Raw genomic sequence first — 19584 nt, 5'->3', positions numbered from 1 at the left:
GAACTACAAACTGATAGATTCATAGACAGATGGAGACATTATTTCCTAACTTAACATTGACGATCATATCTTACCAAGTTGAATGTACGTGAGAATGTACCTCCTTTTTGTTGATGGTGCTTCCAAATATGCTGCCTTTTTTATTGTGCTTCTAAATGAGCTGCTTTTTTGATAGTGCTTCCAAATGTGCTTCTTTTTTGTTGATGGTGCTTCCAAATGAGCTGTCTTTTTGATAGTGCTTCCAAATGTGCTGCCTTTTTGTTGATGGTGCTTCCAAAATGTGCTTCCTTTTTGTTGATTGCGCGTAGTAAAATATGCAGAGACTGAATATTTACTAGTTAAAAACCTCTTGGTGTTACTAAAATATTTTTCAATGTCACTTGGTTCTTTAATATGAATAAAAAATTTCCACGATGGTCTAATTGAATATAATTAGCTAACAACGAAGAAGGTCCTGCGGTCCGGAAATGACTAGTATATATGCCTGATATTGTTTATGAGCCGGTATCATGGTCCGGAGGCACTTGGTCTATATGTATGGATGGCTTTGTGCATGAACGGCTTATAGGTTATTCATATTATCGAAAAAATTAGACTTATATGTTAGGCTAATCGGCACTGTATTTAATTCGATGGTTAGGTATATTGACTTGAGTTGTTTTTCGTAGAGTGAATGATTAATAAACTCCGCGAATGGTAATGGAAAACAGAATCTAAAATTTATTTAATTTTTAGTTACACTTGTGACTGTTCAAGTATCGAATCGAGGGCAGGAATCCAGCGATTCAATATGTAAATTATTGAGTTATTTTTTTGATGAATTTAAGATTTTTTCCCGAATTTCTAGCTAAATCATTACACGATTTCAAGATGGCGCCCAAATTTCAAGATGGCGGGGGCACCTCGGTAATAATTGATTACTGCACTGTAGAGGGTTAGAATAAAATTATCCAGATGGAAATGTACTCTATAAGACGAGTACACACACAAGATGGTGTACTCCAGCAGGTGGTAGCTCCTGGTAGCATGTACTGAACATAAAATGTTGGATCCATGATGGTCGACAAAGACAAGGTCAAATTTCAAGGTTAAGATCAAAGTTCAAGATCAATGTCAAGTTTCAAGGTCACGTCAAAGTTCAACAACAAGTTCAAATTTCAAGGTAAAATTTCAAGGTCAAAGTTCAAGATCAAAATCAAATTTCAAGGTCAAGGTCAAAGTTCAAGGTCAAGGTTCAAGGTCAAATTTCAAGGTCATGGTCAAAGTTCAATGCCAACAGTTGAGGACAATGGTATGGTGCCCAGAAAATTATACTAACATGGTATCGGCACACTCTAGAGGACGAAAACAAGATGGTGGTCTCCAGCGGATAAAGACAAGATGGCGGACGAAACGTCATATCAGCTGACGATATATGTACCTTGGTATTGGTGTCGGTAGATCAGTCTGTAGGTGGCTTCTGTGGAGGATCTGTTGTTTTTTTATTTTTTGCTTACTAGCATTAAAATTACGGATTTTCAAGATGGCGTCCAAATGACAAGATGGTGGGTGTCAGTAATAATAAATGATTACTGCACTCTAGCGGATAAGAATTAAACTAACATGGCGTCAGCGCACTCTAGCAGACGATACAATGATGATGGCTTCCAGCAGACGAGGACAAGATGGCGGACATGACGTCATGCTAACTGGTGATATATATGCTATGACATAAGTGGTGGGGGTCAGTCTGCCAGCACCCACCACGGGGGAAGGTTCAATCGCAATTTTTTTTGCCCTCACCGGGTTCGAACCGGGGACTCCGAGCTCCGTGTCGAAAAAGTATGATTTTTAAATAGTTTTTATTAAAATTTTATTAATTGAATTTATTATAAATTTTAAATTTTTATCATTAAAATCAGATAGTAAATAAAGATTTTAAAGATGGCGGCCGTAAAGGAAATTGCAACGGTGACGACATTATCCATGATGACGTCAGAGGCGTATCGTAGGATGTAGACATGGATGCTTAAGCCTACATATGGACATTTCTAGCTGCTGGTATTTTAAGGACTAAAACGAGAAATTTCCCCTCGAAACGGGAATTTTCCCCTCGAAAACGGGAATTTTTTCCTTAAAACGGGACTTTTTGAGTCATTTTGAAGAATTTTTGTGTCCAAGATGGCTGCCGTGACGTCACACACCACAACCACACTCCGACTCCAGATCTCGGAGCCCCTATTTTATACTACTTTCGCACGGCTATACTAATAGGTTAAAATTAAGCCACATCTCATATTCATAGTAATGTAAAAAAAAAATTCTGTGAAAATTATTACAATGCTGTATAATGTACCGGAGAGAAAATGAATAGCACCGATGGTTTCCCGACTCGTGCACGCAACGTACAACTGATGTACTCGTACTTCGCTACGGCAGTCTACAGGCAGATCACTCTTGCACCGCTCATTATACATGCCCCTCCTTGTGGGTACGCCACTGCCGCGCGATGCCCGTTGCCATGGAGACGCAGAAGGCATGAACAATGCAAAATCCTGTTCTCATGCAGACAAAGTACCCACTGTTGCCTTGTTTAACCACCCATGGGATCTAATTTTCGGAAAATGTCATCATGCGTAACATAAGGAACATTACTGTGAATTTTTCAAGTCTGTAAAATATATATACTTGAAAAAAAGGGCAATAAAAAAACTAACTAAACACAGAGAGAGGAAAAAAAACAATAGTTTAGGTTTGCGGTTAAAGTGATAAAAAGTATTTAAATACTAATTGAACTCTTATGAGGGTACTGATGGCTTCGTTGTTAACATCTCACGGGTGTTTTTTACTTGTATGGGAAAATTAAGAATGATAAGGCATCTAGTGCGTGGCAACAATGTTAATAGGCAATAGGAAATAAACTTCTAGCGCCTGCGGCATTGTCAACACACACTTCGTACGTGTACTGCATGTTGTATCTAACCCCCTCCAACGCATTTGATTCTAAATTAGACTTTTAGTAAGGATCTATTATGTTATTGATAGTATAATATAGCCCATAGCCTTTTCGATAAATGCACTATACAACACTGAAATAATTTTTCAAATCGGACCAGTGGTTCTTGAGATTAGCGCGTTCAAACAAACAAACAAACAAACTCTTCAGCTTTATAATATTAGTATGTATATATATATATATATACATACAAAAAAATTATAACTTGACTTGAAACAATTTCAAAACCTCAAACATATTTTATAAAATTCACTCATTCAATTCAGTAGCATTTCTAATAATACTTGCCCTTAATATAAGTCATTTACCTAAGATATAAATACTAAAACTGTAATGGACTTGTGAAATCCACTTCAGATACATATACAAAAGAGTGAAATAAACTTAAAACAGGAACCAAAATGTTTGGTAAGGTTTTATTTATGACTATTTTCAGTTTGGTGGTATTATACACAGAAATCATAAATCTTATTATTGGCCACTATCACGCTACGCATAGGCGATAAAATCATACTACTAAAATATGTAATGAATAGTAATTAAATAAAACTATTTATTGTTTTTGACAACTACCGTGAAATTTATTTTGTTACGGGATTTATTTTGGTTGCTATATATAATGTTAACATGCATATACTCTACAGATTGATCGCCATAGGATTTCTCGGGAACTTCGCCCTACTTGCTGCCGTCTGCTGCCACAGAAAACTTTCGCATAAGCGTGAACATCCACATCTTGAACATGGCCATCTGCGACATGGTATTCATTTTTTGTCTGACGCCCATAAACATTTCATTGAATCAGATGGAAGTCATGACGAGGGTCTTAATCACGACCAGCTTCCACAGCTTCGTCGGCAACGTCGCCCAGGCGGCGTCCGTGTACTCCGTCGCGGCGCTGAGCGTCGAGAGATTCCTGTCCGTGAGGTCGTGCGCCAGGGACACTCTCGTGCTGCCGAGGGAGCGAAGGAAGTGGTGCGCGGCGGTCGTCGCTGCCATCTGGGTCTTCGTCGCCGCTGCCAAGGTCTTGTTCCTGGTCTTCTCGGGAGATGGAAACTTGGGGCTGGCATACATCTGCATAGAGTTCACCCTAGGCTACGCCCTCCCACTCTTCATCATCGCCTTCTTCTGCGCTCTGACGGCGAGGACCTTGAAACACATCTCCGTCTCCGTTCCCGGGGAGAGTCGAGTGAAGCAGCTGGCTCAGCTGCGCGGAGCAATCCGAGTCGTGGTCATGCTCGTGGCGAACTACGTCCTGTGCTTCACGCTCGAGTACGTGCTCATGCTGTATTTCATCTTCATCGACCCCTTTAATATGGATATATTATTGTGTATAACTGTTTACTCAACGTCGGTTTGCTTGAGGTTTCTGCACTTCTGTATTAACCCTCTCGTCCTCTATTGTGCCTGTTTAAACTGGCGTGTTACTGCTAACGAATGCTTGTTTTAAGTATGTGGGCAAGTAAATAACACTTTATTCGAATGACTGACAGTAAAATTAGTTGTAAATATAAAATAATTTTAATTTGTCATTTTAATTTTAACCATGTACAATAATGTAAGTAATTTGTTTTATACTTTTTAAGAATTAGCTAACAAAATTTTTAGTCAGCTCTTATTTAATGTTTAAGAAAATTTTCTCAAAGGTATATGTGTTTATTTATTAATTTCCCTTTTTTATTTGCTTTAAAAAACAAATATAAGCATTCTAAATCTTAAATAAATAATTTGTTTTACTAAGTGCAGATGATTTCTGCACTTTAACCCAGAGCATTCAGTAATGTGTATAATAATATTTAAATCTATAGTCATGCAACTAAACAGAAAATATAAAAATCACTCAAGTTTTTGTTTCACTGACGTAGGCCTCCAGAGAATATCTTCTTTTATATTGAATTTTAAGCATTTACAGTACATGTATTTCCAGATTTGCTCAATGAAAAATAATTAATTTTACTAGCATCTAAGTATGTAGGCCGTAAACAGCCACAACAAGTCATGCCTTTTGTATCTTCAACTAGATTTGTTATGCAGAATGGAATCTTTACGTATTTCACATTTAAAAAAATACTAATTAACTCAATACTAGTTAAAACTCAAAATTGGATGGATTTTTTACCTTTGGTAAAATTTTATTGTAAATAATTCAATTCACTTTAATGTAAATTTTAAACTTTTAAGGAAGCAAAACACATAGGCATAATAATATTTCTGAAAAGTATTCTTGGAAAATACCGAATATTTCAAAATATATGTCATTAATATTTTTTAAATTTCAATACATGTAGGTCTATGATTAAGAACAAGAGATACCTAAGTTTTGACTGGATGCAGTGGCACGTAAAATGAAGGGAAACGTGTTTTTCCCTCCAAGACCACGCCCTGGTTGTGGTTGGACACCCCTGTCTGCATACCCTGTCCAGCTAATTTAACTCGAAGCGACAGGCCGCCCTTGGGAGGCATTGCCTGGCTAAGGGGTAGGAGCGGTGAAGGGGCGGGACTGGCGGAGATAGAGGGGTTGGTGAGGGTGAATGGGCGGAGGGCGGGTGCTGGCAGGCAGTCCATGGGTCGGGACGACGCCTTGCGGGACATCAGAAGCTGCCGGCGTCCGCTCCGCCTTCTCTACAACCCCCGCCCGTCACAGAGGGCAGGGCTCTGGCGCCGACAGGCGTCGCTTTCGCCTGTGCGTGGCGGCGGAAGAATGCTCCGCCAAGCGTGACTGCTACGCCTGGGTTTAGGGGGTGGGGTGGAGGGGAATAAAGGACAAAGTTCCATCGATGAGGGAAGGGGAGGTCATGTTTCCCAGGGTTGCATTTTGCGGCGGTCCAACTACAGCCGGCTGTAGCTTCCCTCATGCCCTTTGCCATGATTATTTTTTGCAGCTAACATTTTTTTTTTTTGTTTTCACTTCCGTGAGCTTTTGTGGTGTATTTTATTATGAAACATAATGGTTAAAAACTCCTGTCATATCCGTGTTTCTTTCAAGAATAGCTCTTTTTATTTCATAGAAGACTGAATATTTAAGGGTTTATTTTTGCAATGTAATTAAAAACTTTATGGAGTATTAATACCAGTGGAATGTAGAAGAAACCTTACTGAATTTATTTCCTGCTTCTTACAATGTAACATTTTAAACTTAATGAAATTTTTGAAAAGTATTAAAAAATAAAGTTGTTCACAAAATGATCGCACGCGCATTTTTGAGAATTTTTTTCTAATTAAAGTGCTATTTTTTTAAAAATCTGAGTTAATTATAATCTTGAGTCACCTTTATAGGAGGCGGTGACCTATTAGCCATATAGTTCTCCAGACACTCACCTCCCACAAAAGCTGATCAAGGGTTCGATTCCAAACGTAATTTACGGTTTCCGTTGGGTATTCTGGGGAGATTGCCACCATTAATACATTTCACCGCTGTTTTCCTTAAACCAACTTTTATTTCAACGATTTCATTGTGACTTTGAAGGCGAGGGATAGGAACGCTGTCATCCTTGGTCTCACATTTTTTAGGCCAATACAATATATATATTTTTTATATTTCAAATTTACGTTCGGTAATATATATATATATATATCCTGTTATTATAAAATAGTATTTTTGACATTATTATTACGGTTATTAAGATTCTCAAAAGTAAATTCAATACCAAACAACAACGGCTTTACGGAGAAAAACTATGCATAACTCCCATTCACTATTTGTTTAGGCTCGTTAATGAATAATGTTTGTAAAGCATAAACGAATCTAAGTTTGCAATTGTGAATGTTTAAAAATAGTTTACACGCTGTTAAAAGCTAATAGCAATTTTTTTCCTGTTTCTCTCTCTTCCTTAACATATTATTAATTCATTTTATCGCGCATTTATGTTCTTACATGGACCATATTTACAATTGATCACCTTACAAGTATAAAATAGTAATTTTTAACTATATGTTAATTTGTATTAATTATACTTAAAATGTCATTACATTTAAATTATATGATTTATCGTTCAGTTTTAAAATCAACTTATATTAGTTTTAAAAACATATCTTAAAACAAGGATTCATCAATTATTTGGTGCTGAGTTGGTAACCTTTTAAATTAACTGACATTAACTATCTTTTTATTTTAACAAAATCCTACAAACTTAAAAGTCTACAGAGATAACATTTGTTTCTTCTTCCTTGCGTCTGTTTCACCATAGCACAGAAATCGAAAAAGAGAATCTGGTTTATTTTCTATGACGGTACAGGTATGGAACTATGAAAAAACCTTCATTTTTTTTGTTTTGCATTCTTCGTCTTTAAATAGACACTTATTTTTAAAAGTGAAGCTGTCATAGTGGTAGAAAATCATGCGATCCCTACAGTGAAAAGCAGCCGTGAATCGCTCGCAAATATAGAGTAACCCGTAAACTGTAAATTAAAACCAATTTTTAAAGGACTTGTCATAATAGTATAAAATGACGGCAACTCAACAGCATAGATGGATATGAAAAGTATATCGAACTTTGAATTGACTGTTCACCCAATATACGAGTAACTCGTAAATTAAAAATTAATTTTTTAATGTGTAGCTGTCATATTGATAGATAAAGACTTTTAATGCAACAGCGAACAGCAGCTGTAGACGAAGTGTGGATATAAAATGTGAATTTAACTTTGAACGGCTCTTTCGCCAATATAACCCATAAATTAAATTATATATACATACCAATATGATTATCTTTTATAAAGGCATTAATTACAACTTTACTATGATTTATGTGGGTTTTTACTTAATAAATCAGTTTCGAATACGGTTCGAGCAAGGAATATTTTTTAAGAGTGTGTTATTTAGGTTATTGAACTGTTGATAAGTTTAAATGAAAATCCACCATCATGTTAACGAACCTCTAGTATAACATGACGTAGATATGAGCTATAGAAATATATATTTAATTTCTTCAACAGAAAATCAATTACTGAAATGTTTCCTCTAAATGTTTATTGATTGCTTCGTAAGCCAAGTAGAAATTTAACGAATTTTCGTGAGTGATAAGTGTTGTAATTGTCAAACTCTTATTTTATAGTGCTTCTTAACAACCTTTATAAAAAATGTATGTTTTTATATTCCTCTCTTAAATTTATATGTAATTTTTGAATATTTTTCATATCAAGTTTCGTTGTTGCTTGTTTCTGTAAGTTGGTTTAACATGTTCCTACATATTTTGCAGTGTTATAAATAAACTTTTAAAGAAGTCTACTTACTCTGTTACACTATGATTTGACTGTAGTATTTTACTGTGTTAAAAGTATGTAATAGCCTTTTGAAGAATAGAGAGAAAGTGTGAGGAGTAAATAAAGCTTCAAAAAATATATTATTTAACAAAACCACTTATGCACACTTCAAAATTCACAAAACTCCTTTCATTGTAAATTATAATAGTATATATATAATCATCTTGGTTACAGAAAACTGACATAGTACCTGCTAGACGAGATCTAATAAAATCAGGTCTTCATATTAATGTTGAATGTCAAATCTAAAAATTTCAAAACTAATCTCTAATAAAATTATTAAAATTAAAATTTTGGTATACCAACTAATTTCTGTAAAAAAATCTGTTATAAACATTAACATTTCGGAGTAAAATTAATGCTGTAAAATTCTGTTTGTAATGCAAAGATTAAGTTATTTTTTCCTTCGTGTTTTATAGACATTACAAAAATAATAATAAATAAATACAGTAGAACCTTGATTAACCGATGTAATGGGGGGATGGGGGGCTCAGCATGGTAACGAAAATCACGGATAATCGAATTCAAATTTATTTAGTTTATTCAATACAACAAAATATCGTTATCAATTTATACAAAACAAATGTAAAAGTCTAACTTGTAATCCAGCCTAACACGGACTAGTATTTCTTCTCACGGGCAATTGTAGTCCGTTTCTTTGTCCGTTCTTTTTTACTTTTTATACGTAGTATTTATTTTTACTCATTTCTTCTCTCTTCCCTTATTGCGGGGTGTACGACCGGGACGTCCGATCCTCGTGCAGTCTCGCCTAGTGTAATGGTACCGCAGTACGTCAGAGGACTGCCGCGGTTACGTAACACGTGACGTCACTCGGCTGCCGGGCATATTAGCCCGCGCACGAGCCGGCTCGCGAGCTTACAGCCGGACTGCACACCTGAGTCTTCGTCCATGTCGAGCGGCCCAGCGGTCGCTACAGGACTTCGCCGCCATTGGTGGTAGAGCCCATTTTCGGTCTCTACATCTAGCACATGAGTGGTATCCTGTTTACGACGGACTCCGACGGCTGCGATTATAAAGGCACGTACTGGAAAGTCTGAGGGGCAGAATCGGCCCGTGTCCACCGTTGTGTTTTGACGTCTAAAACTATACGCGAGCTTAATGAACTGGGACGGTGTTCGCTAGTCCCCCCTTCCCCCTTCCTTGTAGGCGGTTTGACTTGAGGGTGAAAGAAATTCAGTTCAGGTTTCAACAAGAAAACCAGTGACGTTAATGAATCGTAGGTATACAGGGAATTAGGTACTTCGAAAGTATTGATACCTCATGAGGACACAGAACAGTGACGTATTAGGTTAAGTAATATAGACTCGATAGTAACTTGTAGGAGCCAGTAATTAATATGTTAAGTGTTTGTGCCTGCTCCAGTTTCCGAAATACATGTAGCGTTTTGGAAAGTGACTTAGTATCACCTGCCTCTCTGCCACCTCCTTTTTCCGTAATTCAATATTGCCGGTTAGCTCAGGCTAACCCCCCCCCCCCCCCCAACATTACACATCGCAAGATTTTTCCCTCCCCCCACACCAAAAAAATAAAGTTTCATTTTATATTGAGAACCAGGTTATGTCTGTTATGTCTCCTTTTGTTGTAAATGTAAATTAATGTGTTTAATTTTAATTCCAGATACATCAAACATATACAATTTTAACTATACGGGTAAGGGCCAGTCTCTTTTATTATTTTCTTTGTGGTTATTATGTGTGCATTGTGTTAGAAAATAGAAAGTTAAGGAATAAGTAAAATATTCGGCATGTATTTTTATTTAGAAAAGGTATATTTTTATATGCTATATGGTTTCAAGTAACTGAGTCCTTATTAGATAAAAGAATAATTTTGGAAGAATATAATTTCAAGTAATGTTTATTAATAATTTGTATCAACAATATTCAAATAAGTTTTGGAATGTAGTTAATTTCACATATAGATTTTAATCTTATTAACTACTTATAAAAAAAGGAAAAAAAATTATCACATATATGTTTAAAAAACAAAATTAAATTACTTCAAATCTGTAGAAAAATAAATGAATATATATAATTTTTAAAAAAAAATTGGAAAATGTTTGAAACTTTTTGAACCAAATTATTGATTTAATCAAATTGCACCATTGTAATAGTTACAGTTTTGTCATCTAAAACAGTTGATATTTTTGTCATTATTTCATCCAATGTACAGAAGTATTACCTGGATAATGTTTATTAAAAGCATATATCTCATTTTAATTTGCTGCATATGATTAGTATACAAACACATAAAGTGTAAATTTACTTCGCGAAATTATAAAATATAGCTTATAAATACAATTCACTCATAAATTCAGTATTGCATGTGAAACTTACTTGAGATATATTTACAATTAAGTTAAAAAATTTCACTTAGCTAAAACATTTGTAACTATAAACCATAATATTTGGCGAACATTTTTTGATATGAGTATAATAGTTTTTTTTACATGCTTGTAGTCATACACCTCTGAATTGAAAAGACGTTTCATTTCAAAACATTTTAGGGTATTTATATTGTTTTTTCAATTTGATGCTATTTTCTATGTAAAATTGTTCGATGTGTATTGGCTAATAACACAAAACATATGCAAGATCATTAATTTGATAAACTGTTTAAAGTTTAGTTTATTTATAATAAAACCAGTTAATATTTGTTCAACTATTATGGAATTTCTTTTGTTGCAGAATTGATTTTGATTGCTATATATAATTTTAACACGTATATCCTCTACGGGTTGATCGCCATAGGATTTCTCGAGAACTTCTCCCTCCTTGTCGCCTTCTGCTGCCACAGAAAACTTCAAACCGGCGTGAACATCTACATCTTGAACATGGCCATCTCCGACATGGTATTTGTCATCTGCCTGACGCCTATAAACGTGCCGGAGGACAACATCCAGATACAGCCACGGGTCTTCCCTGAGAACACCTTCCGCAGCTTCGTCGGCAACGTCGCCCAGGCGGCGTCCGTGTACTCCGTCGCGGCGCTGAGCGTCGAGAGATTCCTGTCCGTGAGGTCGTGCGCCAGGGACACTCTCGTGCTGCCGAGGGAGCGAAGGCAGTGGTGCGCGGCGGTCGTCGCTGCCATCTGGGTCTTCGTCGCCGCTGCCAAGGTCTTGTTCCTCGTCTTCTCGGGGAATGGAATTTTGGAGCTGGCATACATCTGCATAGAGTTCACCGTAGGCTACGCCCTCCCTCTTCTCTTGATCGCCTTCTTCTGCGCTCTGACGGCGAGGACCTTGAAATACATCTCCGTCTCCGTTCCCGGGGAGAGTCGAGCGAAGCAGCTGGCTCAGCTGCGCGGAGCAATCCGAGTCGTGGTCATGCTCGTGGCGAACTACGTCCTGTGTTTCACGTTCGAGTACGTGCTCATGGTGTGTTTCGTCTTCATCGACCACTTTAATATGGATTTATTATTGTGTCTAACTGTTTACTCGACGTCTGTTTGCTTGAGGTTTTTGCACTCCTGTATTAACCCTCTCGCCCTCTATTGTACATGTTCCAAATGGCGTGTAGCGATAAACAAATGCTTGATTTATACATGCAAAAAATAACCAATGAAATGAATTATTGACAGTAAGTATTATTCTTAATATAAATTGAATATTTAAATTCTAATTTTAATTAGTTATCATGTTACTTTATATAAGTTATATTTTATATATAATTAACAAAAATAGACTATACTAAATTTTGAGTTATATCTTATTTAATGTTCATAAACACTTTTTTAAATATGGTTTTAATGTTTAATATTGTTTTGGTTTTGTTAAGCTTTAAAAAGTAATGATAACAATTCTGAATTTTAAGTAAATCCATTATTCTACTGTGTGTAGTTTTTTCCTCTTTGTGCCACATCTAATATTCAATGAATAAATTTTTTTAACCTAAAACTTGTAGTCTTCAATTTTACCTGCTTATCTATGATTCTTAATTATTTATTCGTGTCAATAAAGCGAAGTTATAAAATGACCACTCCTGGCGTTTCACAAGCGCACTCGTATTTTTGTTTCATAGAGGTAAGGATTCAGGAAATATCTCCTCCCATTGGTTTTAAAGCGTTTACACTATATGCGTTTAGAAATTCGGTCAGATGAAAAATAACTTCATTTTACTTGCCTAGAAATAAGCTGCATACAAACACAAATCAAGTTGTTTGTAGTTTTGAAAATATTTGTCAAGCATAACAGAATTTTTTTTTTGTTATGTTTCCTTGGATAAGTATATATATTTTTAACTCTGTACTGTGGATTATTCAATGGATGAATTTTTGACGTGACAATGTCTAATAAATGATGAACGCCGGCTGCACGCACGAAAAATTGTCCGTTACGCACATTTTCCCACTACGATGTGTCCCATTACGGTCATTGTTTTCCGCGGAAACCAGGCACTCGTTAATAAATATTTTCCTTTGTTTAACGCGAGGGGCGTTATTATTAATAAATTAAAAACAAAAATTTCGTGCCCGGGGCTACAATTGTATATCATTTTGAGCACTGTAAGAGATAAAAACGTAAAATATTCTCGTCGAATTTTAATCTCGGCCCCAGCGCACCACGAGCGTCTGGGTTAGAGATTAAAGCCGAAATTCTTTCTTAAACTTACTAATACATTTTTTAACTGCCAGAGCATTTATATTAAATTCTACATTTAATTTCACGACGAACAAACTTCGTCGTTAAATGTATAATTGCGAAAAAGCGTAAATAATTCTCTACGATATTGAAGTTAGTATAAACATGGCGGCCGACTAGCAGCTCACAATATATTTTAAATTTGCCGCCTACCACTATGAGAAATAAACATGATGGACTACATACGTTTTTAAAACTTCCACAACACAAAACAAATTGTTTATAAATATATATATAACATCTGAAACAATTTTTTTCCAATATTGCCTCGTGGCCGTGCGCTTAGCATCTCTGACTACCAATCCAAAGGTTAGCGGATCGAAACCCCGCCGCCGGTATACCTACATTTTTGTACTTGTGAAAATAAATACGGTGCGCGCGACACTACAAAAGTAATAAATATATTTGAATTAATGAGTGCAAATAAAAGTAAATTTATCAATTAAATTGTAGATTTCATTTCACTCCTTCTTTGTATTCATACAAAATAGTGATAATTCAATAAAAATGATTCAATTTCATTCATAAAAGTATGCAGAGGTAGATTTTACCATACAAAAGATAGAAAAATTTAAAAAATTACTTCCTCAAAGAATAACATATTTTTAATCCCTAAATGGTTTGGTGGCAAAAACCTATTACGGCTCAGTCTCAGGCCGAATACAACATATTTTTAATGCCTAAATGGTTTGGTTGCAAAAACCTATTACGGCTCAGTCTCAGGCCGAATACTATATTTCATTTTCATCTGGATCAATCATTTCATCAATGTTTTGTTATGACGTCACGTTAAACTATCGTCCGTAAACCGACTTTACAGATAACCAATTTTTTTTTCCTTTGGTAATATTAGTTTGCATAAAGTTACAACTCGCATTTTATGTATGTTGTATGTTTCAAGAATTTCTGGATATTATGGAGTAAGAAAATATTTGTACCAGTATTTCAAAATTCAAAATATCAGGCCGTTAATATTCCTAAAAATAATTATATTTAGTTATATAATTAAGAAATACAGTTGATGAGGTGACAAGTAAAATAAAGGAAAAAGTTTTTTTCCTCCCAGACCACGCCCTGGTTGTGTTTGGTTACTCCTGGCTGCATACCCTGTCCAGCTAATTTAATTCGAAGCGACAGGCCGCCCTTGGGAGGCGTTGCCGGGCTAACGTGTAGGAGCGGTGAAGGGATGGGACTGGGGGGGTTAGAGGGGTTGGTGAGGGTGCAAGGGCGGAGGGCTGGCGCCGGCAGACAGTCCATGGGTCGGGAAGACGCCTTGCGGGACATCAGAAGCTGCCGGCGTCCGCCCCGCACAGAGGGCAGGGCTCTGGCGCCGACAGGCGTCGCTTTCGCCTGTGCGCGGCGGCGGAAGAATGTCTAGCCAAGCGTGACTGCTACGCCTGGGTTTGGCATGGAGCGGGGGTAGGGGAATAAAGGACAAAGGTCCAACGAAGAGGGAAGGAGAGGTCACGTTTACCGGGGTTGCATTTTGCGGAGGTCGAACTACAGCCGGCTGTAGCTTCCCTCATGCCCTTTGCCACGATTATTTTTTGCAGCTAACATTTTTTTTTTCACTTCCGTGAGCTTTTGTGGTGTATTTTATTATGAAACATAATGGTTAAAAACTCCTGTCATATCCGTGTTTCTTTCAAGAATAGCTCTTTTTTATTTCATAGAAGACTGAATAATTAAGGGTTTATTTTTGCAATGTAATGAAAAACTTTATGGAGTATTAATAACCAGTGGAATGTAGAAGAAACCTTACTGAATTTATTTCCTGCTTCTTACAATGTAACATTTTAAACTGAATGAAATTTTTGAAAAGTATTAAAAAATAAAGTTCTTCACAAAATGATCGCACGCGCATTTTTGAGAATTTTTTTATAATAAAAGTGCTATTTTTTTTTAAAAATCTGAGTTAATTATAATCTGAGTCACCTTTATAGTAGGCGGTGACCATAAAGTCCTCCAGACACTCTCCTCCCACAAAAGCTGATCAAGGGTTCGATTACAAGCGTAATGTATGGTTTCCGTTGGGTGTTCTGGGGCGAATGCCACCATTATTACATTTGACCGCTGTTTTCCTTAAACCAACTTTTATTTCAACAATTTTATTGTGACATTGAAGGCGAGGGATACGAACGATGCCATCTTGGTCTCTTAATTTTTTTAGGCAAATACAATATTTTGTTATATATATTTAAATTTTACCTTCGTTAAGGCATAGATATATTGAGAGATTGCCTGTTATTATAAAATAGTATTTGAGACCTTATTACGGTTGTTATGATTCTCAAAAGTAAATTCAAAACCAAACAACAGCAGCTTCATGGAGAAAACTATGCATAACTCCCATTCATTATTTGTTTAGGCTCGTCAAGGAATAATGCATATAAAGCATAAACGAATCTGTATTTGCAATTGTGAATGTTTAATAAAATGTTACATGCTGTTAAAACCAAATAGCAATTTTTTTCCTGTATCTCTCTCTCCCCTTAACATATTATTAATTCATTTTATCGCGCGTTTATGTGCTTACATGGACAAAAGTTACAAATGATCACCTTATAATTATAAAAAAGGACTTGTTAATAAAAATTTTATTACATGTAAATGATCTGATTTATCGTTTGGTTTTAAAATCAACTTATATTAGTTTTAAAAACATATCTTAAAACAGGGATTCATCAATTAGTTGCTGCTGAGTTTGTTTTCCTTTTAAATTAATTCATATGAAATACATTTTTATTTTAACAAAATTCTACAACTTTAAAAGTTTACAGAGATTACATTTTTTCTTCTTCTTTGCATCTGTTTCACCACGACACAGAAATCAAAAATGAGAATCTGGTGTAGTTTCTATGATGGTACAGTTATGGAACTATAAATAATGTTTTTTTGTTTGCGTTTTTTTGTTTTTAAATAAAGTTTTTCAAAATGAAGCTTTTATAGTGGTAGAAAATCATGTGAACTCCACAGTTAAAATCAGCCATGGATCGCATCCAAATATAGAGTAACCCGTAAAATCTATACTATAATAAAACAGTAGTTTTTTTTTCTGTCTGTCTGTCTGTTTGTACGCGGTGTACTACAAAACTACTATACGAATTTTAATGGGGTTTTCAAGTTAACTTGAGCGTAGCAGAGAAAGAAATATAAGCTTTATTTAATCAAAATCGGCTCAAGGAAAGAAAAGAAATCTTAATTTTATGACATACAATATAATCATTATAAGAAGCCATTAAGTTTTGCTATTGTAAGGAACTAAGTAGAGAGTAAGAAAAAATAAAGATCTTGACCGTTTGTAGTGTCGCCATATTTGTTTCAATTTTCAATACCCTTTTTGTGTATTACAATTTAAATTGCAGAAAAAAAGCATGTTTCATAGACACATAAATAGTGAGTGTGTGTCATTTCTCTATGTTCACGAGGTCTCGCCGCGTCAATTTTCTCCTTGGGGCGAACGCATCCGCTTAATTAAATTAAATAAACAGATTTTATCGTTGAATGATTTATTTCATGAAAATCTGCTCTCATATAGACACTAATGAATCACCAACATGTTCGATAACAATAAATTGTGATATGGTAAAAATGTTACAACATTCCTCTCTAATCGTTTGGGATGAATGCACGATGGCGAATAAAAAAGCAGTTAAAGCTGTGGACAGGACACTACTGGACATAGGCGGGATGAAAGGCCCATGGGGAATGTCACACTAATCTTTTCTGGAGATTTTCGGCAAACTCTACCAGTTGTAAGTCGAGGGACTAGAGCCGATGAAATCAAAGCTTCACTGAAGAATTCTTACCTCTGGCCTCAAATAAAAAAACTGCAATTAACAATTAACCAGAGAGCACAGCTGGGTGGTAATTCTCATGCGCAAGAATTTTCCGGTGTTCTATTAAAAGTTGGAGAAGGTGCCCTCCCTGAGCAACACGGTCAGGTGACGCTTCCAGAAATACTTGGCAGAGTCGTATCTTCGGAAGACGAACTCATACGTTCGGTATTCGGGGATCTGTCAAACATACAACATCAGGAACATAAGTGGTTATGTGAACGTGCCATACTCACTCCAAGAAATGACCAAGCTGCTACAATCAATGAAAAATTTTTAAACGAATTGAATGGGGCTGAAGTGGTTTACACATCGCTTAACAGCGTCCTTAATCAGGACGACGCCACTAATTATCCAGTTGAGTTTTTAAGTTCTCTCACTGCAAGTGGTCTTCCTGTTCACAAAATTGTTCTCAAAGTCGGTGTTCCAATAATCCTTCTGAGGAACCCAAAATTGTGCAATGTAACCCGACTTAAAGTAACTGCTCTATAACGAAATATAATCGAAGCTGAGATTCTTACTGGATGTGGCTCAGGTGAAACTGTTTTCGTACCACGCATACCGATCATCCCGAATAACTTCCCGTTCGGGTTCAAGCGCACACAGTTTCCATTAGCAGTTTGTTTCGCGATGACAATAAATAAGTCTCAGGGTCAGAGCCTTAAGGCAGCTGGTGTCGACTTAAGGTCTGATTGTTTTTCCCACGGCCAGATGTATGTGGCATGCTCGCGGGTCAATAATGCAGACAATATTTACGTTCCAGCTCAAGACGGGAAAACAGTAAATGTGGTTTACAAAGAAATTTTATGAAGTGTCTTCCCGACATTACATTTGAAAGTAGAAACATATTTACCCAAACTTTAGGTAATAACATATTTTTTTTTTTTTTGCAAAGACTGAAATAGAGGTGAGAAAAACTATCATTTGTGAACATAAGAAAACTACTACAACTGTATCAACTGTTATGTTATAATGTTTAAATTTCTAAATGGAGCAAGATAATACAAAATTCCATGCGGAAAAAGCATGGCAGCAGCTACTAAGATTAGTTATAGGTATAGGGCTATGCATGCTGATTTTTCATATACTGCATGGATGCGAACATGTAAAAATAATCTATCTTACTATAATAAAACAGTAGTTCTATTTCTGTCTGTCTGTCTGTTTGTACGCGGTGTTCTACACAACTACTAAGCCGTGCTGTCATAACGGTAGAAAATGATACGAACTCAAAAGCGAAGACCTGTCATAGATGGATATAAAGAGTGCATCTAACATTGAATCGACTGTTCGACCAATATACGAGTAACTCGTAAATAAATAATTTTTTTTTAAGTTTAGTTATTATAATGATAGATAATGACTCTTAGGGCCGGTTTCACAAAGTCTGGTTATCGTCCGATTATATTCTGATTAAAATGTAAGTGCTGGTTAGCAGAATTACCTGTTTCTCAATATATGGTTAACAGTAATCGGCCGATTAACTGATGGTAACCAATGGTTAAGTTAAACACAAGAAGAGGTTCCTATGAGTTGACTACTGCTGATAGTTTTGAGGTTATGTATATTTTTGAAGCTGTTTGAAACCACATGGTGTGCAAAACAGAGATAATTGATTGAAGTGCCGCAGTGATGATGGCGAATGAATTGAACATTTTGTTTGAAGGTGATGATGATGATGATGATGATGATGATGATGATGATGAAGATATTGTTGATTATTTAAATAGACCACGAATATTTCGAGTAAGACCAAATCACTTTCAAATGAATGACAGTGATTTTGCAATGAGGTTTCGGCTAAGCAAAAATACGGTCCTAGCACTGTTGCAAAAAATAGAAAGACAGTTGGAAGTGCCCACAGACATTTTAGTAATGGCTTTTTTCTTGTTAAGCTATTACAAGCAAACAAAAAAAGTACTTTTAGTGGGAGCTTCCATTTGAAATTTATTTGGCTATGTAAACATGTGAGTATAAACATGTTTTTTTTTTTCTGGAATTCGTGCGATATCAAGTAACTTGACGTATAAAAGGAATAAAAATATAAAAGGAAATATCGTATCCAACATAAAAATTCCTTTTTTAGTCATGTTACTTATTATCGCACGTAACAAGTAATCCTTTGCCATGCATCTTCTTTTTGTCGCCATGTAACCGCATCGGTTTCCTTGCATTCTACGATACTGGCATACTTTTCTACTAAAGATGGAAGTAACTCCGTTTCCGAAGCAAGAAAATTTCCTGATCTTAGCCGCTTATAATCGTCCTTATTGATGTTTGTTTACAATTTTCTCTTACCGAACCTTAAACACTGGCCAAAAGTAACAAACGAAGGTAGCACGACAGCCAATCGCGATCCGATACGTCATCGCCTGGTTGCCATATTTCCCTTAACCATTGTTTAGTTAACCACTCGTTAAAAGTACGTTGGGAAAAAGTCAAATGATAATCAGTACTTTAATGTCCTGTTTAAATTAATCGTTCGATTAGATAAACGAAACTTTAAACAGATTTTGTGAAACCGGCCCATAGTGCAACAGCGAACAGCAGCTGTAGACGAAGTGTGGATATAAAATGTGCATTTAACTTTGAACGGCTCTTTCGTCATTACAACCCATAAATTAAAAATATTTTTTGATAATTTTTATAATTTATAATCGAATTATATATACATACTATTCTGATTATCTTTTATAAAAAGCATTAATTACAACTTTACTATGATTTATGTGGTTTTTTATTTAAAAAATCTGTTTTCAATACGATTCGAGCAAGGAATATTTTTAACAGTGTGTTATTTGAGTTATTATACTGTAATAAGTTTAAATGGAAAA

General features: G+C 35.7%; 2 protein-coding genes across 2 annotated transcripts in view; both read left to right on the top strand.

Moving 5' to 3' along the window:
• Positions 1 to 19584, top strand: part of LOC134541796 (neuropeptide CCHamide-1 receptor-like) — a 60621-nt gene that overhangs the window by 28459 nt on the left and 12578 nt on the right. The gene's annotated exons all lie outside the window — the stretch shown is intronic.
• On the top strand, positions 1885 to 11019 carry LOC134541797 (melanocortin receptor 4-like). Its single transcript, XM_063385480.1, has 3 exons — positions 1885 to 4267; positions 9896 to 9928; positions 10963 to 11019. The coding sequence occupies exons 1-2, from the start codon at positions 3738 to 3740 to the stop codon at positions 9918 to 9920; spliced, it is 555 nt and encodes a 184-aa protein (XP_063241550.1). The 5' UTR covers positions 1885 to 3737; the 3' UTR covers positions 9921 to 9928; positions 10963 to 11019.

The sequence above is a fragment of the Bacillus rossius genome (genome assembly GCF_032445375.1).
Source record: "Bacillus rossius redtenbacheri isolate Brsri chromosome 4 unlocalized genomic scaffold, Brsri_v3 Brsri_v3_scf4_2, whole genome shotgun sequence".
Taxonomy (NCBI): Eukaryota; Metazoa; Arthropoda; class Insecta; order Phasmatodea; family Bacillidae; genus Bacillus; species Bacillus rossius.
Note: the sequence above shows the minus strand (reverse complement) of the source record. Positions and strands in the feature narration are given on the sequence as shown.